Source organism: Eleutherodactylus coqui, chromosome 7 (genome assembly GCF_035609145.1).
Source record: "Eleutherodactylus coqui strain aEleCoq1 chromosome 7, aEleCoq1.hap1, whole genome shotgun sequence".
Taxonomy (NCBI): Eukaryota; Metazoa; Chordata; class Amphibia; order Anura; family Eleutherodactylidae; genus Eleutherodactylus; species Eleutherodactylus coqui.
This window is the reverse complement of record NC_089843.1, coordinates 166,284,842-166,304,352: the sequence shown is the minus strand read 5'-3', so window position 1 is coordinate 166,304,352 and position 19,511 is coordinate 166,284,842. Positions and strand designations below refer to the sequence as shown.

General features: G+C 47.2%; 1 protein-coding gene across 2 annotated transcripts in view; it reads left to right on the top strand.

Moving 5' to 3' along the window:
• Positions 1 to 19,511, top strand: part of BANK1 (B cell scaffold protein with ankyrin repeats 1) — a 308,283-nt gene that overhangs the window by 225,027 nt on the left and 63,745 nt on the right. For both annotated transcript variants that reach the window (XM_066573970.1, XM_066573969.1), the window contains exon 13: positions 6,321 to 6,563. In XM_066573970.1, coding sequence (XP_066430067.1) covers positions 6,321 to 6,563 — 243 coding nt within the window. The remainder of the gene's footprint in view (positions 1 to 6,320; positions 6,564 to 19,511) is intronic.

Genomic DNA, 19,511 nt, shown 5'->3' with positions numbered 1-19,511 from the left:
TGTGTTGGGCAATGCAATGGGATATTTTTATGTACCGCCGGTGGGTTCCAGGGAGCCACCCATGCTGTAGGTGCACACGGAGTTTTTAATACATCTGTACACTTCTAAAGAACCCCAGTCTGACTGGGGCATGCAGTGTGGGCCGAAGCCCACCTGTATTACGCACGACATTACTACCTCAGCTGTGTTGGGCAATGCAATGGGATATTTCTATGTACCGCCGGTGGCTTCCTGGCACCCACCCAGACAGTGGGTCCACAGGGAGTTTAACCTACATGTGTCCACTTCTAAAGAACCCCAGTCTGACTGGGGCATGCAGTGTGGGCCGAAGCCCACCTGCATTAAGCACGACATTACTACCTCAGCTGTGTTGGGCAATGCAATGGGATATTTTTATGTACCGCCGGTGGGTTCCAGGGAGCCACCCATGCTGTAGGTGCACACGGAGTTTTTAATACATCTGTACACTTCTAAAGAAGCCCAGTCTGACTGGGGCATGCAGTGTGGGCCGAAGCCCACCTGTATTACGCACGACATTACTACCTCAGCTGTGTTGGGCAATGCAATGGGATATTTCTATGTACCGCCGGTGGCTTCCTGGCACCCACCCAGGCAGTGGGTCCACAGGGAGTTTAACCTACATGTGTCCACTTCTAAAGAACCCCAGTCTGACTGGGGCATGCAGTGTGGGCCGAAGCCCACCTGCATTAAGCACGACATTACTACCTCAGCTGTGTTGGGCAATGCAATGGGATATTTTTATGTACCGCCGGTGGGTTCCAGGGAGCCACCCATGCTGTAGGTGCACACGGAGTTTTTAATACATCTGTACACTTCTAAAGAACCCCAGTCTGACTGGGGCATGCAGTGTGGGCCGAAGCCCACCTGTATTACGCACGACATTACTACCTCAGCTGTGTTGGGCAATGCAATGGGATATTTCTATGTACCGCCGGTGGCTTCCTGGCACCCACCCAGGCAGTGGGTCCACAGGGAGTTTAACCTACATGTGTCCACTTCTAAAGAACCCCAGTCTGACTGGGGCATGCAGTGTGGGCCGAAGCCCACCTGCATTAAGCACGACATTACTACCTCAGCTGTGTTGGGCAATGCAATGGGATATTTTTATGTACCGCCGGTGGGTTCCAGGGAGCCACCCATGCTGTAGGTGCACACGGAGTTTTTAATACATCTGTACACTTCTAAAGAACCCCAGTCTGACTGGGGCATGCAGTGTGGGCCGAAGCCCACCTGTATTACGCACGACATTACTACCTCAGCTGTGTTGGGCAATGCAATGGGATATTTCTATGTACCGCCAGTGGCTTCCTGGCACCCACCCAGGCAGTGGGTCCACAGGGAGTTTAACCTACATGTGTCCACTTCTAAAGAACCCCAGTCTGACTGGGGCATGCAGTGTGGGCCGAAGCCCACCTGCATTAAGCACGACATTACTACCTCAGCTGTGTTGGGCAATGCAATGGGATATTTTTATGTACCGCCGGTGGGTTCCAGGGAGCCACCCATGCTGTAGGTGCACACGGAGTTTTTAATACATCTGTACACTTCTAAAGAACCCCAGTCTGACTGGGGCATGCAGTGTGGGCCGAAGCCCACCTGTATTATGCACGACATTACTACCTCAGCTGTGTTGGGCAATGCAATGGGATATTTCTATGTACCGCCGGTGGCTTCCTGGCACCCACCCAGGCAGTGGGTCCACAGGGAGTTTAACCTACATGTGTCCACTTGTAAAGAACCCCAGTCTGACTGGGGCATGCAGTGTGGGCCGAAGCCCACCTGCATTAAGCACGACATTACTACCTCAGCTGTGTTGGGCAATGCAATGGGATATTTTTATGTACCGCCGGTGGGTTCCAGGGAGCCACCCATGCTGTAGGTGCGCACGGAGTGTAACCTACATGTGTCCACTTGTAAAGAACCCCGGTCAGACTGGGGCATGCAGTGTGGGCCGAAGCCCACCTGTATTACGCACGACATTACTACCTCAGCTGTGTTGGGCAATGCAATGGGATATTTCTATGTACCGCCGGTGGCTTCCTGGCACCCACCCATGCTGTGGGTCGACAGGGACTTCACAATAGGGAGTTGTACCTGCCTGTGTCTATGAATTAAAAAGCCCGGTCTAACTGGGGCATGCAGACACCTTGACAGAATGAATAGTGTGTGGCACATAGGTTCCCCATTGCTATGCCTACGTGTGCAGCTCCTGATGGCGGTGGCACAGGATTCTATTTCTCATTGCTTCTGTACAGCATTGTGGGCTATCGCCCCGCCCCTTTTAAAGAGGGCCGCTGCCTAGCCATGCCAACCCTCTGCAGTGTGTGCCTGCGGTTCCTCCTCATGGCAGACGCACTTCTAAATAGACATGAGTGTGGCGTGGCATGAGGGCAGCTGAAGGCTGCGCAGGGACACTTTGGTGTGCGCTGTGGGGGGGAGGGGGGGCGGTTGGTCAGCATGTAACCCAGGAGAAGTGGCAGCTGAGTGTCATCCAGGCAGTGATTGTGCTTTGTTGTAGCTAGTGTGGTGCTTAGCAAAGGTATGCCATGCTAATGAGGGCTTTTCAGAAGTAAAAGTTGTTGGGAGGGGGGGGGGGGGCCCACTCTTGCCGGTATTGTGGCTTAATAGTGGGACCTGTGAACTTGAGATGCAGCCCAACATGTAGCCCCTCGCCTGCCCTATCCGTTTCTGTGTCATTCCCATCACTTTCTTGAATTGCCCAGATTTTCACACATGAAAACCTTAGCGAGCATCGGCGAAATACAAAAATGCTCTGGTCGCCCATTGACTTCAATGGGGTTCGTTGTTCGAAACGAACCCTCGAACATCGCGGGAAGTTCGTTCCGAATAACGAACACCCGAACATTTTGGTGTTCGCTCATCTCTAATAGTTATTGGAAATTATTTTTGGCTGTTTTATGTAGCTTGCTTGTTTAATGTATCCAGTGGAAATAAATAGCTTATTAAAATATCTTTGACTTTTCTTAGTCCGGTGAAAATTGAGAATCTTGAAGGCCTTCCATACGCCAGTCTTATTCTGAAATATACTGTAGTAATATGCTTGAAATGTATTAATATCTTATTCAACCTTTGTAACTATGTAACCTTTTTAATAAAGTTGGCATATCTTTGGCTGTGCAGGAGCCAAAAAAGGAAATCTAAACCAACTGTAAATTGGCATAAATTTTAGCACAAAACTATGCCAATTTCTGTCAAAAAATCTGTCAAACCACATAGGCTTTGCACCATCTGCTATACTGCACCCATCAAAAAAAACGGTGGTATAAAATAACAACATTCACGTGTCAACATTTTCAAATTTTTACTGCTAAAAAACTACCACAAAGCCAAAATGCAAGGAAAGGAAACATGAAGGTAATCCCAAATCAAAAACATCACCTGTAGAAATAAACACTTATATTATCTTCTTCTTTCAACTGGTTACAATTTATTCAGCCATTTCTTAAGCTATGGTCTCCAATATATGTAGATTGGATATGAGTTCTCACCAACTTAGGGCTTAAACACGTGGGCTTGTTTTTGACCTATTTTGCGGTTGGAAAATGGAATAAAACAAATCCAATGATTTCAACATGCAAGAAAGATAGGGCAGGACTAGAGATGAGCGAGCATGCTCGGTTAAGGCAATTACTCGGGCGAGCATCGCTTTTTTTTCTCTCTCACTCTCCCCCTGCTATCCCCCCACCGCCCCCCGAATGTTTTCGGATGAGTAGGCAGTTACTCGAAAAAAGCGATGCTCGCTCAAGTAATTGCCTTATCCGAGCGTGCTCGCTTATCTCTAGGCAGGATCTATCTTCCCACTTTTTTTTTTCCAAATCACGCAAACTGGCACAGAGTTTGACTAGTAAAAAGAAAACCTGGTTCATGCACTCATAGGCTCCATAGTAGCGAGTGTATTAGCGCATCTGTTAAAGCCCTTAAACTGCCTCCTGAATGACAAATCTGCCTAGTTATGCATTCATACAACCCACAGTATCGTTAAACACGTTAACAGAAGAACATAATTGTTATTTATATTTCGACATTATATACAATAGTTAGAGATGAGCGAGCGTACTCGTTAAGGCAAATTACTTGAGCGAGTAATGCCATTTTCGAGTACATGCCCACTCGTGAGAAAAGATTCAGGGGCCGGCGGGGGTGAGTGGTGAGTTGCGGGAGTGAGCATGGGGGAGCGGGGGGAGAATGGAGAGAGAGATCTCACCCCCGTTCCTCCCCGCTCTCCCCCGCCGCCCCCTGACCCCTGCCGACCCCCGAATCTTTTGGCACGAGTGGGCATCTACTCGAAAATGGCAATACTCGCTCGAGTATTTTGCCTTAACGAGTACGCTCACTCATCTCTAATAATAGTATATTCATGTTATATTCAGTATTTATGAGAGTCCCTTTCCAGATTAAAAATGAATGGTGAAGTCCTTAATGTTCGATAAATCAAAATAACCTTTAAGTTGTTGAATCGATCGTCCTTAGACATTTTTTTTCTTGTCAACAGTTTTTTTTTCTCCAAGTTGTTTTTCGACCAGTTATAACAAGTTGACCATGAAAGGCATAATTGTAAGAATAAATATAATACATCTTCCATGCAGTATATGAGATGAGGGAAGATACAAATATATATGGATTCATATTAATAGCTTGTACTAATGCAAAAGCAATTACAAATGTGTGGGCCGTCTGTAAGAGCTGTAAAGTGGAGAGATTGCTTTGAGTTGCAATGTTAGATCACAAAAAATTAAGACAGAAACAGCAGCTTAGACAGATAAATCAAATAGTCCACAAATTATGCTGTTCCAGACAGCTTGTGGGCTCTAGCTGATAATGGAGAGCTTAGAAATTAAATAAAGGGAACAACTGTGAATTGATAGAGGAAAATTTTCCCTTCTTAGGGTAGATAAATGTTTCATGTTGTAGTTGGGGGGGAATATATTCGTGCATTCTTTCATGGAGAGGACAGGCACAGTTGTCCACTTTTTGGTTGTAGTTAGCCATGCAGCAGATATAATATGGTCAGTGAGTAAATGTTCTTGTACATAATATTAGGAATGTTTTTTGGAAGCGTAATGCTATATAGTGGTTGGATCGGAAGAATTCTCTTTCTATATAGTTGAGAAATAAATTGGAATACATGTGTTACATTCACGTGCAGGTCCTATTCACCTTGCCTGCACGAAAGTAATACGTTTAAGGCTGGAAGGGAAGGTATACACACCAAAGCATAAACCGAACGTGTAAACAAGAACACAGACAACACCAACAAAATACTTACAAAATGTGCTAATATACAAGCAGATGGTGATATGAATAAGTGTGTGAGAGGTATTGGTTTGTATTTTGGCCAGAACCTATAAGCTCACAAGCCCACATCAAGGGTCCTCGTTGTCTTGTCTTGTGAGACCCTACTCTAAGAAGACAACAAAACCACAAAAAGGGAACCCTGCCTACAAGAGGGGATAGCGTCCTAATAAGGACGGCCCTATACTGGAACCTAGAGAAATCTGTCTCTCTGTTGATGGTAATGGTTAGGAACACCAGACAAGGATGTAACACACAACAAACATCTGCACACCTACAGACACAGGGAAATTCAAGCACAGGACACTGTTCACAAAAGGCATCTGCACACCTACAGACAGACAGACAACACAAGGCCCTAACATCCACCTACCAATAGGCAAAGCGGAATGAACAAGACACGACTTGGGCGTCCGCCCACCAATGGATGGGTAACACAAACAATCATTGACCAGGCATCCAACTACCAACGGACAGGTGGGTCAGACATAGAACGTAATACACTCAAACAAAAAAACAAACAAAACTGCATACAGAGTGATCAAGCGACCATCATGGGATCATTGTGTGCCCTTCGCATGGAAGAATTGCTGAACCCACCAGAGGAGCTATTGAAGGTATGTTCACAACCAATTTTCATGCCCAGATGTTCTGATAATGTTCCTCCATTGCTGTGAAAAGTATGAATTCCGCACCAAATACATGAACGAAACATTCAGATTTTGTGGCAGATTTCAGAGCAACCGCTTGTAGAAAATATCTGCTGTTTGTACATGACCTTATAGTGTACATACAGTGGCTTGTACCATAAATGTAGAACTTGACTGGTCAAGGATAAGTATCCATTCATACCACAATCACCTTTATCTATAGGTATTCCCAAAATAAGTAACCAAAATGTTTGCATGTTTACTGTAAGCCAATACTTTTACAATTCTCAGCAAAATAAAAAATATCTAAAATAAACTTTTAACTTTTTATTTCAGCTGAGAGAAAAGATGAAAGCTTTAGTACGCCGTTGTTTTGGGATGACCATGAAGACACTGAAGAAGACCCGTATAGTTTAATTTACAGCGATGATGATGAACTGTACATTGAGTTGCCCTTCGAAACTGCAGATGCAGAGAACCCAAGAGGAAGAAAATCATTTATTGTCCACAGAGCTCCAGCCCCCGCACCTCGCCCAGAAACTACAGATCCAGATATTGACGTCTCCTACATCTCAAAAGGTAACAGTAAAACTTTTTTATTTTCATTGGTCCATTATAGAGATGAGCGAACATGCTCGTTTAGGACAATTACTCAAACGAGCATCGCTTTTTTCGAGTAACTGCCTACTCGGGCAAAAAGATTTGGGGGGCACCGGGCAGCGTGGAGCAGGGGGTAGCAGGGGAGAACAGGGGGGAGCTCTCTTTCTCTCTCTCTTTCCCCCCCACTCCCCACCGCAACCCCTGCTCACCCCCGGCGCCCCCCGAATCTTTTCGTCCAATTAGGCAGTTACTCTAAAAAGTGATGCTCGATCAAGTAGTTGCTCTAAACGAGGATGTTCGCTCATCTCTAGTCCATTATAAGAAATGTTGGCATTTTGTAAAACTGATTTTCTTGAATTATATATAGCAAATATTTTTATACACACGGTATATACTATATTTTAAATAAAACAACATTTAGTTGCTTAATAATTACATATATTCCTACACCCTTTATACAAAATATTAGATGCTAAAAAACTCAGCGTGAGAACTTAGTTTCATTATTAATGGGGTTCCTAAGTTAACGTTTATATACAGTCCGGAAATAATACTTCTATGCAATGGCCATATACAACTATCATATAGTACCCATTCAAAATTAAGATATATACATTAGTTCAAAAATAATACTGCTTAGGGCCGCGGTCAGCCGAGCGCGGTTCTTTTCTTTTGCGCCTATGTGTGCAAGAAAATCGCATCTATTAGAACCACTGGTTTCCTATGCAGTGTTCACATGTCCATTTTTTAGAGGCGCAAAATACTCGCACCTGCAAAAGATAGGACATGCGTGCCTATATAAGATAGGCCCATGCTGCTCATAAAGACATTGTGTGAATTGAATTTAATGAATGGCTGAGCGCTGCCTCTGATTGGTCACAGCGCTGAGCCAATCAGAGGCAGCATTTTCTGGAGCTGTGCTTTTTCATTCCCTGACCACCAGAATACAGATGAATACTGATGGGAACAGGGAGAAGAGCTGGACAGCACTTCTAGGTGAGTTACATTTTTTTTTAACAGCTAGGGATGATTTTTGGGGTAGGGCTTTTATTTCAAGCCAGCCTTCCCCCTCTGAAAATCATTGCTGCAGGGGTTGCCTTCACCCCATCGCTTTCAATGGGGCAGCAACAGCACCGGCCCCATTGAAAGCAATGGGATAGCATTGTTGTCCTCTGCCACAGCTGTGGCAGGGGAATTCTTTCATCCCTGCTGCAGACCTTTCATCACTGAACACTGTGACAGTGCTGTCAGTGTTCAGTGATGAGGGGTCCTTTTTGGAGTAGCTGCGCTTCTACAAGCAACGTCAAATGTGCATACAGAATGATCTGGGAACACAAGTTTATGACCACCTCTAATACTCTGAATACAGGTTTGAAAAGCTCTCAGGGTTTTATGGTAGGGTGGGTCATTTGAGAGATCTCATGCAGAGATAATATGGCACCAGGCCTCTGAACTAGCATTAAGCCCCATTTACTTGGGAAGAGCTGTCAGTCAAACGACCATTTACCTGTATATATTACCTGAATATTATTCTGTACTATAGTGCCATTTTGTGCCTCAGAACTCCTCAATGTAAAAATGCTTCTCCGTGCCCCCTCAAAATAATAGTACTTCTCTGTGCCCCCACAAAGTTATAGTACCACTCTGTGCTTCCTCAAAGTAATACTGATCCTCTGTTCTATAATGCCACTCTGTCAAATAATACAGCCAAAGCATGAAAAGTATAACCAGTACAGTAATCTAATCACTCCAAGGGCAGAAAAAACTACTCAATTTATCTTTCTTCTACTAAACAATTGTATAACTTTTATTATCCTAATTGTTGAAAGCCCAGAGGGGTCATAACCATTGTGAAGTGCCGGTACAAAGTCATTTATCAACAGACTCAATTACTACATGGATTACAATCTCATGACAGATGTTCTCATTCTTGTGGTAAATATTCAGAATGTACATTTGCCCATACATGCCCACTGTTGGGAGTTTTCGCAATTCCGTGGATAATAAGTGCTATAAAGTTGTAAGCGTTTCTTAACTGTTAAAGCGCTGGTAAGATCTCTAGCAAAATGTACAGTAACTGTTCCAAATTGTATGTTGGAAAAATGATCCAACACTTCTAAAGAAGAATTTCCAAACACATTCGTAGTATCAATAGCAGGTCTGATATTCCCTGATGCAGACTTGTGCATTCTGTAGTCAATGGAGATCTCCATGGCCTCAAATGTTGGGGTATTTGTCAAATTGAAGTTGATCAAAAATATGGTGATTTAAACAAGAGACTTTTACAAGAATAAGCTCAATGGATTTATTGGCTAATTATTGTGAATCTCTTCAACATTAATGAAGGTTTTATCTTTTCAGCCTTTATTTAACTTTTATATGTTTATCTATTTTCAAATATTATAACTAGAGATGAGCGAGCACCAAAATGCTCGGGTGCTCGTTGCTTGAAGTCAAACTTTTTGCGATGCTCGAGAGCTCGTTTCGAGTAATGAACCCCATTGAAGTCAATGGGCGACTCGATCATTTTTGTATATGACTGATGCTCCGCATAGGTCTTCACTTGTGAAAAACCAGAAAACATCCGAAAGTCATGGAAACACCCCAGAAACGGATAGGGAAGGGCAGGGGCAGCATGCAGGGCTGCATTTCAGGCTCCCAGGTCTCACTATTAAGTCACAATAGGGGCTAGAGTCTGCCCCCCCCCTAACAATTTTTACTTCGGATAAACCCTCATTAGCAAGGCACACCTTAGATAAGCACAAGACTACCTGCAACCAAGCACAATCACTGCCTGCGGGTCACACCGCTGACTCTTCTCCTGGGTTACATGCTGCCCAACCGCCCGCACGACCCAGCATCCGCAGCGCACACAAAAGTGTCCCTGCGCAGCCTTCAGCTGCCCTCATGCCACACGCTCGCTTCATAGCCACACCACCCTCATGTCTATTTATAAGTGCGTACTGGATGAGGAGGAACCGGAGGCAAACACTGCAGAGGGTTGGCACGGCCGGGCAGCGACCCTCTTTGAAAGGGAAGGGGGCCGTAGCCCACAATGCTGTTGAGAATCGATGATAAATTGACGTACGATCATCATTCCAATCCCGTGCCACCTCCGTCGCAAAAATGTCACGAGCCGCAAACGTGGGAATAAAGGGGACTCAGGTGCCAGCCCAGCACTTCTACACATCTCCACAATGCAGTTATACTCTGAGTGGGAAGTATGTGAGCGGGCCCTGGGTCAGGCTCGGTTTCAGGAAACACCTAGTGTGCCCGAGCTGCTTAGAGTGACATAGCAATGGGGAATCCATGTGTCCACACACTACTCATTGTGTTTGGGTGTCGGATACCTCATTGACAATGCAAGGGGAAAGCCATATGCACTCTGCACCCTACCCAAGTCAGTCAGTGTCTTTGTGCCAGACAGGTCAAACACCGCTATGGGAAGTCTATGCGCACCCACAGCATAGGTGGGTCCTAGGCAACCCAAGAAATGAACCATGAAGAAATCAGAGTGCCCAAAGATGGCAGACTTTTACTGCGCCGAGGACATAGGCCTCTGCACAAATCCTCAGCAATTGCGGGCATAGAGCGGACTCCGATGCTAGTACACCTGTGAAGGTCTCATTAAATCAGTTACGTTTTCTTTCCCCCCTCCAAAGACTGCATTAGCCAGGAAAAAGTTCCACAGGCCCAACCTGGCGCAGTTGCAGTTCACCCAGGACATAGGCCTCGGCCCACACACTCAGCAATCGCGGGCATGAAGCGGACTCCGATGCTAGTACAGCATTGAACATCCCATTAATGCAGTAATGCTCCTCTTCCTTGGCCCAAACCAGTGTCTCAGATAACTGTGGTAACACAAGAGCAAATACATGATGCCCAGTGCTGATCCCCTGACCCCAAGCAGGAGGAGGAGGTGGCCTTACAAGGCCAAGAAACCATGACCAGGACCCGCAGTAGCCTGTGTGGGAAGTATTTGAGCGGGACCTTGGTCAGGCTCGGTCTCAGCAAACACACTGTGTGACCCAAGGTGCAACGAGTTACATAGCAATGGGTAATCCGGGTCCCCTCACACTATTCATTCTGTGTTGGTGTCGGATAGCTCAATCGACACCGCAAGGGGAAGCCATCTGCACTCTGCACCCTACCCAAGTCAGTCAGTGACTTTGTGCCAGACTGGTAAATCACCGCCATGGGAAGTCTGTGTGCACCCACAGCATAGGTGGGTCCTAAGCAACCCAAGAAATGAACCATGAAGAAATCAGAGTGCCCAAACATGGCAGACTTTCACTGTGCTGAGGACATAGGCCTCTGCACAAATCCTCAGCAATCACAGGCATAGAGCGGATTCCGATGCTATTGCAGCTGTGAACGTCTCATAAGTGCAGTATCGCTCCTCTTGTTTGGGCCAAAGCAGTGCCCCAGATAACTGGGGTAACGCGAGAGAAAATACATATTGTCCTCGGCCCACAATTCATGCCCTAGTCAGTCAGTGTTTTTGGGCCAGAGAGGTAAAACACAGGGATGGGAAGTCTGTGTGCACCCATAGTATAAACAGACCCCTGTAACATTCCAATAGAAAAGCTATAAGCAGAGCCTAGTAACATTTCGGTAGCAGTAGTATATGCAGACCCCAGTACCATTTCTGTAGTAGAAGTATTGGCAGACCCCTGTAACATTTCTGTAGCAGAAGTATAGGCAGACCCCTGTAACATTTCTGTAGTAGAAGTATAGGCAGACCCCTGTAACATTTATGCAGCAACAGTATAGGCAGACCCCTGTATCATTTCTGTAGCAGCTGTATAGGCAGACCCCAGTAACAATTCTGTAGTAGAAGTATGGGCAGACCCCTGTAACCTTTCTGTTGCAGCAGTATAGGCAGACCCCTGTAAAATTTACGTGGCAGAAGTATAGGCAGACCCCAGTACCATTTCTGTAGTAGAAGTATTGGCAGACCCTGTAACATTTCTGTAGCAGCAGTATAGGCAGACCCCGGTAACATTTATGTAGCAGCAGTATAGGCAGACCCCTGTAACATTTACGTGGCAGAAGTATAGGCAGACCCCTTGTAACATTTCTGTAGCAGAAGTAAAGGCAGACCCTCGTAACATTTCTTTAGTAGAAGTATAGGCAGACCCCTGTAACATTTATGTAGCAGCAGTATAGGCAGACCCCTGTAACATTTATGTAGCAGCAGTATAGGCAGACCCCTGTAACATTTACGTGGCAGAAGTATAGGCACACCTCTGTAACATTTCTGTAGCAGAAGTATAGGCAGGTCCTAATAACATTTCTGTAGCAGATGTATAAACAGACCCCAGTAACATTTATGTAGCAGCAGTATAGGCAGACTCCAGTATCATTTCTGTAGCAGCAGTATAGGCAGACCCCTGCACCATTTCTGTAGTAGACGTATAGGCAGATCCCTGTAACATTTATGCTGCAGCAGTATAGGCAGACCCCTGTAACATTTACGTGGCAGAAGTATAGGCAGACCCCTGTAACATTTACGTGGCAGAAGTATAGGCAGACCCCTGTAATATTTATGTAGCAGCAGTATAGGCAGACCCCTGTATCATTTCTGTAGCAGCAGTATAGGCACACCCAAGCAGCATTTCTGTGGTAGAAGTATAGGCAGACCCCAGTAACATTTCTGTAGTAGAAGTATAGGCAGACCCCTGTAACATTTCTGTAGCAGCAGTATGGGCAGACCCGAGCACCATTTTTGTAGCAGCAGTATAGTCAGAGCCCAGTAACATTTACGTGGCAGAAGTATAGTCAGAACCCTGTAACATTTATGTAGCAGCAGTATAAGCAGACCCCTGTAACATTTATGTTGCAGCAGTATAGGCAGACTCCTGTAATATTTATGTAGCAGCAGTATAGGCAGACCCCTGTATCATTTCTGTAGCAGCAGTATAGGCACATCTCAGCACCATTTCTGTAGTAGAAGTATAGGCAGACCCCAGCAACATTTCTATAGTAGAAGTATAGGCAGACCCCTGTAACATTTTTGTAGCAGCAGTATAGGCAGACCCCAGTAACATTTACTTGGCAGAAGTATAGGCAGACCCCTGTAACATTTATGTAGCAGCAGTATAGGCAGACCACAGTAACATTTTTGTAGCAGAAGTATAGGCAGACCCCTGTAACATTTATGTGGCAGCAGTATAGGCAGACCCCTGTAACATTTATGTAGCAGCAGTATAAGCAGACCCCTGTAACATTTCTGTAGCAGAAGAATAGGCAGACCCCAGTAACATTTACGTGGCAGTATAGGCAGACCCCTGTAAAAGTTATGTAGCAGTAGTATAGGCAGACCCCTGTAACATTTATGTAGCAGCAGTATAAGCAGACCCCTGTAACATTTACATAGTAGAAGTATAGGCAGACCCCTGTAACATTTATGTAGCAGCAGTATAGGCAGACCCCTGTAACATTTATCTAGCAGCAGTATATGCACACCCCTGTAACCTTTATGTGGCAGAAGTATAGGCAGACCCCAGTAACATTTTTGTAGCAGAAGTATAGGCAGACCCCTGTAACATTTCTGTAGCAGCAGTATAGGCAGACCCCAGTAACATTTCTGTAGCAGCAGTATAGGCAGACCCCTGTAACATTTCTGTAGCAGAAGTATACGCAGACCCCTGTAACCTTTACGTGGCAGAAGTATAGGCAGACCCCTATAACATTTATGTAGCCGAAGTATAGGCAGACCCCAGTAACATTTCTGTAGCAGAAGTATAGGCACACCTCTGTAACATTTCTGTAGCAGAAGTATAGGCAGGTCCTAATAACATTTCTGTAGCAGATGTATAAACAGACCCCAGTAACATTTATGTAGCAGCAGTATAGGCAGACTCCAGTATCATTTCTGTAGCAGCAGTATAGGCAGACCCCTGCACCATTTCTGTAGTAGACGTATAGGCAGATCCCTGTAACATTTATGCTGCAGCAGTATAGGCAGACCCCTGTAACATTTACGTGGCAGAAGTATAGGCAGACCCCTGTAACATTTACGTGGCAGAAGTATAGGCAGACCCCTGTAATATTTATGTAGCAGCAGTATAGGCAGACCCCTGTATCATTTCTGTAGCAGCAGTATAGGCACACCCAAGCAGCATTTCTGTGGTAGAAGTATAGGCAGACCCCAGTAACATTTCTGTAGTAGAAGTATAGGCAGACCCCTGTAACATTTCTGTAGCAGCAGTATGGGCAGACCCGAGCACCATTTTTGTAGCAGCAGTATAGTCAGAGCCCAGTAACATTTACGTGGCAGAAGTATAGTCAGAACCCTGTAACATTTATGTAGCAGCAGTATAAGCAGACCCCTGTAACATTTATGTTGCAGCAGTATAGGCAGACTCCTGTAATATTTATGTAGCAGCAGTATAGGCTGACCCCTGTATCATTTCTGTAGCAGCAGTATAGGCACATCTCAGCACCATTTCTGTAGTAGAAGTATAGGCAGACCCCAGCAACATTTCTATAGTAGAAGTATAGGCAGACCCCTGTAACATTTTTGTAGCAGCAGTATAGGCAGACCCCAGTAACATTTACTTGGCAGAAGTATAGGCAGACCCCTGTAACATTTATGTAGCAGCAGTATAGGCAGACCACAGTAACATTTTTGTAGCAGAAGTATAGGCAGACCCCTGTAACATTTATGTGGCAGCAGTATAGGCAGACCCCTGTAACATTTATGTAGCAGCAGTATAAGCAGACCCCTGTAACATTTCTGTAGCAGAAGAATAGGCAGACCCCAGTAACATTTACGTGGCAGTATAGGCAGACCCCTGTAAAAGTTATGTAGCAGTAGTATAGGCAGACCCCTGTAACATTTATGTAGCAGCAGTATAAGCAGACCCCTGTAACATTTACATAGTAGAAGTATAGGCAGACCCCTGTAACATTTATGTAGCAGCAGTATAGGCAGACCCCTGTAACATTTATCTAGCAGCAGTATATGCACACCCCTGTAACCTTTATGTGGCAGAAGTATAGGCAGACCCCAGTAACATTTTTGTAGCAGAAGTATAGGCAGACCCCTGTAACATTTCTGTAGCAGCAGTATAGGCAGACCCCAGTAACATTTCTGTAGCAGCAGTATAGGCAGACCCCTGTAACATTTCTGTAGCAGAAGTATACGCAGACCCCTGTAACCTTTACGTGGCAGAAGTATAGGCAGACCCCTATAACATTTATGTAGCCGAAGTATAGGCAGACCCCAGTAACATTTCTGTAGCAGAAGTATAGGCAGACCCCTGTAACATTTACGTGGCAGCAGTATAGGCAGATCCCTCCAACATTATTGTGGCAGAAGTATAGGCAGGATGACCCCATTAAAATTTCTGTAGCAAGAGTATAGGCCAAACCCTGAAACATTGGGGTACCATGAGTGTAGGCGAGGGCCAGAAAAATAAGTGTACCAACAGTACAAATGTCCCTCTGAAAAATTGCTCCACCGAGAGGGCAGGTGAAACCCAGAAATATTTTTTGAAAGATACAGCTCGCTGTTGCTTAATTTGTAATAGAGCTTGGAGGCAGCCATGTTAAAGTATCAATACTTTTGAAACTTTGAAAAATTGTAAAAAAATTGTTAGATGAGCCTTTTGGGCTGCAGAAAAATTGGCAGTTCAGCGTGATGACGTTGTTTCAGGAGGATGAGTAGGAGGAGGAGGACTAATATCAGAGACAGATTGACAAAGCTAAATGCCCCGTTTTTCTGGTGATAGAGAAGAATGCTTTTATCTGCGGTTGCAGCGAAAAGAATCTTTAGGTTCCGCTGCTCTCCGCCAGTGAAGAAGAGAAGTCTGGGGAAATCCAGGCTTTGTTCATCTTTATGAGTGTAAGCATGTCAGCACTGGCAATTGACAGGCGGGTACGCTTATCCGTGATGATTCCCCCACCTGCACTAAACACCCTCTCCGACAAGACGCTAGCGGCAGGGCAAGCCAGCACCTCCAGGGCATACAGCGCAAGTTCATGCCACTTGTCCAGCTTTGACACCCAATAGTTGTATGGAGCAGAGGCTTCATGGAGGATGGTGGTACAATCGGCTACATACTCCCTCACCATCCTTTTACAGTGCTCCCTCTGACTCAGCCTTGACTGGGGAGTGGTGACGGAGTTTTGCTGGGGAGACATAAAGCTGGCAAAGGCCTTGGAGAGTGTTCCCCTGCCTGCGCTGAACATGCTGCCTGATCTTCGCGCCTCCCCTGCTACTTGGCCCTCGGAACTGCGCCTTCTACCGCTAGCGCTGTCAGATGGGAAGTTTAGCATCACTTTGTCCACCAGGGCCCTGTGGTATTGCATCACTCTCGTACCCCTTTCCTCTTCGTGAATGAGAGTGGAAAGGTTCTCCTTGTACCGTGGGTCGAGAAGGGTGTATACCCAGTAATCCGTGTTAGCCAGAATGCGTCTTACACGAGGGTCATGAGAAAGGCAGCCTAACATGAAGTCAGCCATGTGTGCCAGGGTGCCAGTACGCAAGACATGGCTGTCCTCGCTAGGAAGATGACTTTCAGGATCCTCCTCCTCCACAGGCCATACACAGGCTGAACAGATGAGAGGAAAGCAGCATGGGTACCCTCTGCAGTGTGCCCAGCTGTCTCTTCCCCCTCCTCTTGCTCCTCCTCCTGCTCCTCCCCCTCCTTCTCCTCCTCCAAAGCGCGCTGAGATATAGACATGAGGGTGGTCTGGCGACATACTGTCATCCCCCGTTTCCTGTTCTAACCGCAAAGCGTTGGCCTTTATGCCTTGCAGCGAACTTCTCAGCAGGCATAGCAGCGGGATGGTAACACTAATGATTGCAGCGTTGTCGCTCACCATCTGGGTAGACTCCTCAAAGTTTCCGAGGACCTGGCAGATGTCTGCCATCAAGGCCCACTCCTCGGTAAAGAATTGGGGAGGCTGACTACCACTACGCCGCCCATGTTGGAGTTGGTATTCCACTATTTCTCTACGCTGCTCATAGAGCCTGGCCAACATGTGCAGCGTAGAATTCCACCGTGTGGGCATGTCGCACAACAGTCGGTGCTCTGGCAGGTTAAACCGATGTTGCAGGGTTCTCAGGGTGGCAGCGTCCATGGTGGATTTGCGGAAATGTGCACAGACGCGGCGCACCTTGCTGAGCAGGTCAGATAAGTGCGGGTAGTTTTTCAGAAACCACTGAACCACCAGATTGAAGACGTGGGCCAGGCATGGCATGTGTGTTAGGCTGCCGAGCTGCAGAGCCGCCACCAGGGTACTGCCGTTGTAACTCACAACCATGCCCGGTTGGAGGCTCAGCGGCGAAAGCCAGAGGTCGGTCTGCTCTGTCAGACCCTGCAACAGTTTGGGGGCCGTGTGTCTCTTGTCACCTAAGCTGAGTAGTTTCAGCACGGCCTGCTGACGCTTGCCCACCGCTGTGCTGCCGCTCCAAACCGACTGCTGGCGACGTGCTGCTCACACTTCTTAATTGAGAGGTAGAGGTTGCGTAGGAGGAGGAGGAGGGGGAGGGTTTAGAGGAGGTGGCATAGGCCACCGCAGATACCAGCACCGAGGTAGGACCCGCTATTCTGCGTGTGGGTAGGACGTGAGCGGTCTCGGGCTCTGACTCGGTCCCAGCCTCCACCAAATTCACCCAATGTACCGTCAGGGAGACATAGTGGCCCTGCCCGCCAGTTCTTGTCCACGTGTCCGTTGTTAATTGGACCTTCCCAGTAAGCGCGTTGGTGAGGGCACAATTTATGTTGCGGGAGATGTGCTGGTGTAGGGCTGGGACGGCACACTGGGAAAAATAGTGGCGACTGGGGACCGAGTAGCGGGGGACCGCCGCCGCCATCATGTTTTTGAAAGCCTCCGTTTCCACAAGCCTATTCGGCAGCATCTCCAGGCTGATCAATTTGGCAATGTGCACGTTTAAAGCTTGTGCGTGCGGGTGCGTGGCGGCATATTTTTGCACTTTCGCTCCAACGCTTGCGCTAGCGACAGCTGAACGCTGCGCTGAGAGACATTGCTGGATGGGGTGGAGGACAGTGGAGGTGAGGGTGTGGGTGCAGGCCGGGAGGCGCTCGTGCCTGTGTCCTGAGAGGGGGGTTGGATCTGTGTGGCAGGTTGGGGCACAGGGGAAGAGGCAGTGGTGTGAGCCGGAGGCGGTAAACGGCCTTTGTCCCACCTTGTGGGGTGCTTGGCCATTATATGCCTGCGCATGCTGGTGGTGAGGCTGGTAGTGGTGGCTCCCCGGCTGATCTTGGTGCGACACAGGTTGCACACCACTGTTCGTCGGTCGTCCGCACTCTCACTAAAAAACATCCACACCTTTGAACATCTAGCCCTCTGCACGGAGGCTTGGCGCGAGGGTGTGCATTGGGAAAAAGTTGGGGGATTCTTTGCTCTGGCCCTGCCTCTACCCCTGGCCACCCCACTGCCTCTTCCAACCTGTCCTGGTGCTGCACTTGCCTCTCCCTCTGAAGACCTGTCCTGAGTAGGCTTAGCAAACCATGTGGGGTCAGTCACCTCATAGTCCAGCTGCTCTTCCTCCGAATCCTCTGTGTGCTCCTCCCTCGGACTTACTGCCCTTACTACTACCTCACTGATAGACAACTGTGTCTCATTATCATCATCCTCCTCACCCACTGAAAGCTCGTGAGGCAGTTGCCGGAAGTCCCCAGCCTCATCACCCTGACCCCGGGAACTTTCCAAAGGTTGGGCATCGGTCACGACAAACTCCTCAGGTGAAAGAGGAACCATTTTTTCCCACTCAAGGCAGGGACCCGAGAACAGTTCCTGGGAGTCTGCCTGCTCCTCAGAATGTGTCATTGTAATGGAGTGAGGAGGCTGGGAGGAAGGAGGAGCAGCAGCCAGAGGATTCAGAGTTGCAGCAGTGGACTTAGTAGAAGACTGGGTGGCCGATACATTCCTGGATGCATTTTCTGCCATCCACCACAGGACCTGCTCACACTGTTCTGTTTGTAATAAAGGTCTATCACATGGACCCATAAATTGTGATATGAAGCTGGGGACCCCAGAAGCTTGCCTCTCTCCTAATCCCGCAGCAGCCGGCTGTGATTCACCTGGACCAGGAACTCGGCCTGTGCCCACACTCTCACTTGGACCTCCGCGTCCTCGTCCGCGTCCACGTCCACGTCCTCAACCCCTACCCCTCATCATGGGGGATTACGAATAGAGCAGGGGCCAAATAAATTACCCCACTCTACAGCACTGACAACTGGGCCTTAATTCACCGCACACAGAGACTTGTAGATAGCGGAGGCTCTATGCTGTGACTAGGAAAAAGTAACCCGCTGTCTCGCGCTGATACCTTGGGGTAATTTACTGCTCGCAGAGACTTGTAGATTCTAGAGGCTGTGTGGAGTGGGAGAAGACTGTAAAGCCAGTGGATAGTGCTGGTAATCTCAACACCACCAACGGAAATGGTTTTGTGGGACGCTCTGCACAGCGGCTGAGCTGAAATACTTAGCAGTGGCTCCGGTAATATTACAGTACTGTTTAGCGGTGAGACCGCGGTCTAATTCACTGCAGACAGAGAACTGTATAAATAATTATGGAATTATTTGCGTATACTTTAACGCGGTATTCTAATGCTAACTCCAGACAGAAAAAAATTATACGGAAGGCTGCAAACAGGCCTAGCTGTGAAATACTGAAGCAGTACAACTCCCAGCAGCCACCTACAAAATGGAGACGGTGAGATGCAGCCCAACAAAGGAGCTGTTTTTTTGTTTGAAAAAGAATACAGGCTGTATACTGTCTATTAGAGATGAGCGAACGTACTCGTTTCGAGTACTTACGCACCCGAGTACCGCCATTTTCGAGTACTTCAGTACTCGGGTGAAAAGATTCGGGGGGCGCCGGGGGGCGGGGAGAGGCGTGGCGGTGCGGGGGGGTAGCAGCGGGGAACAGGGGGGAGCCCTCTCTCTC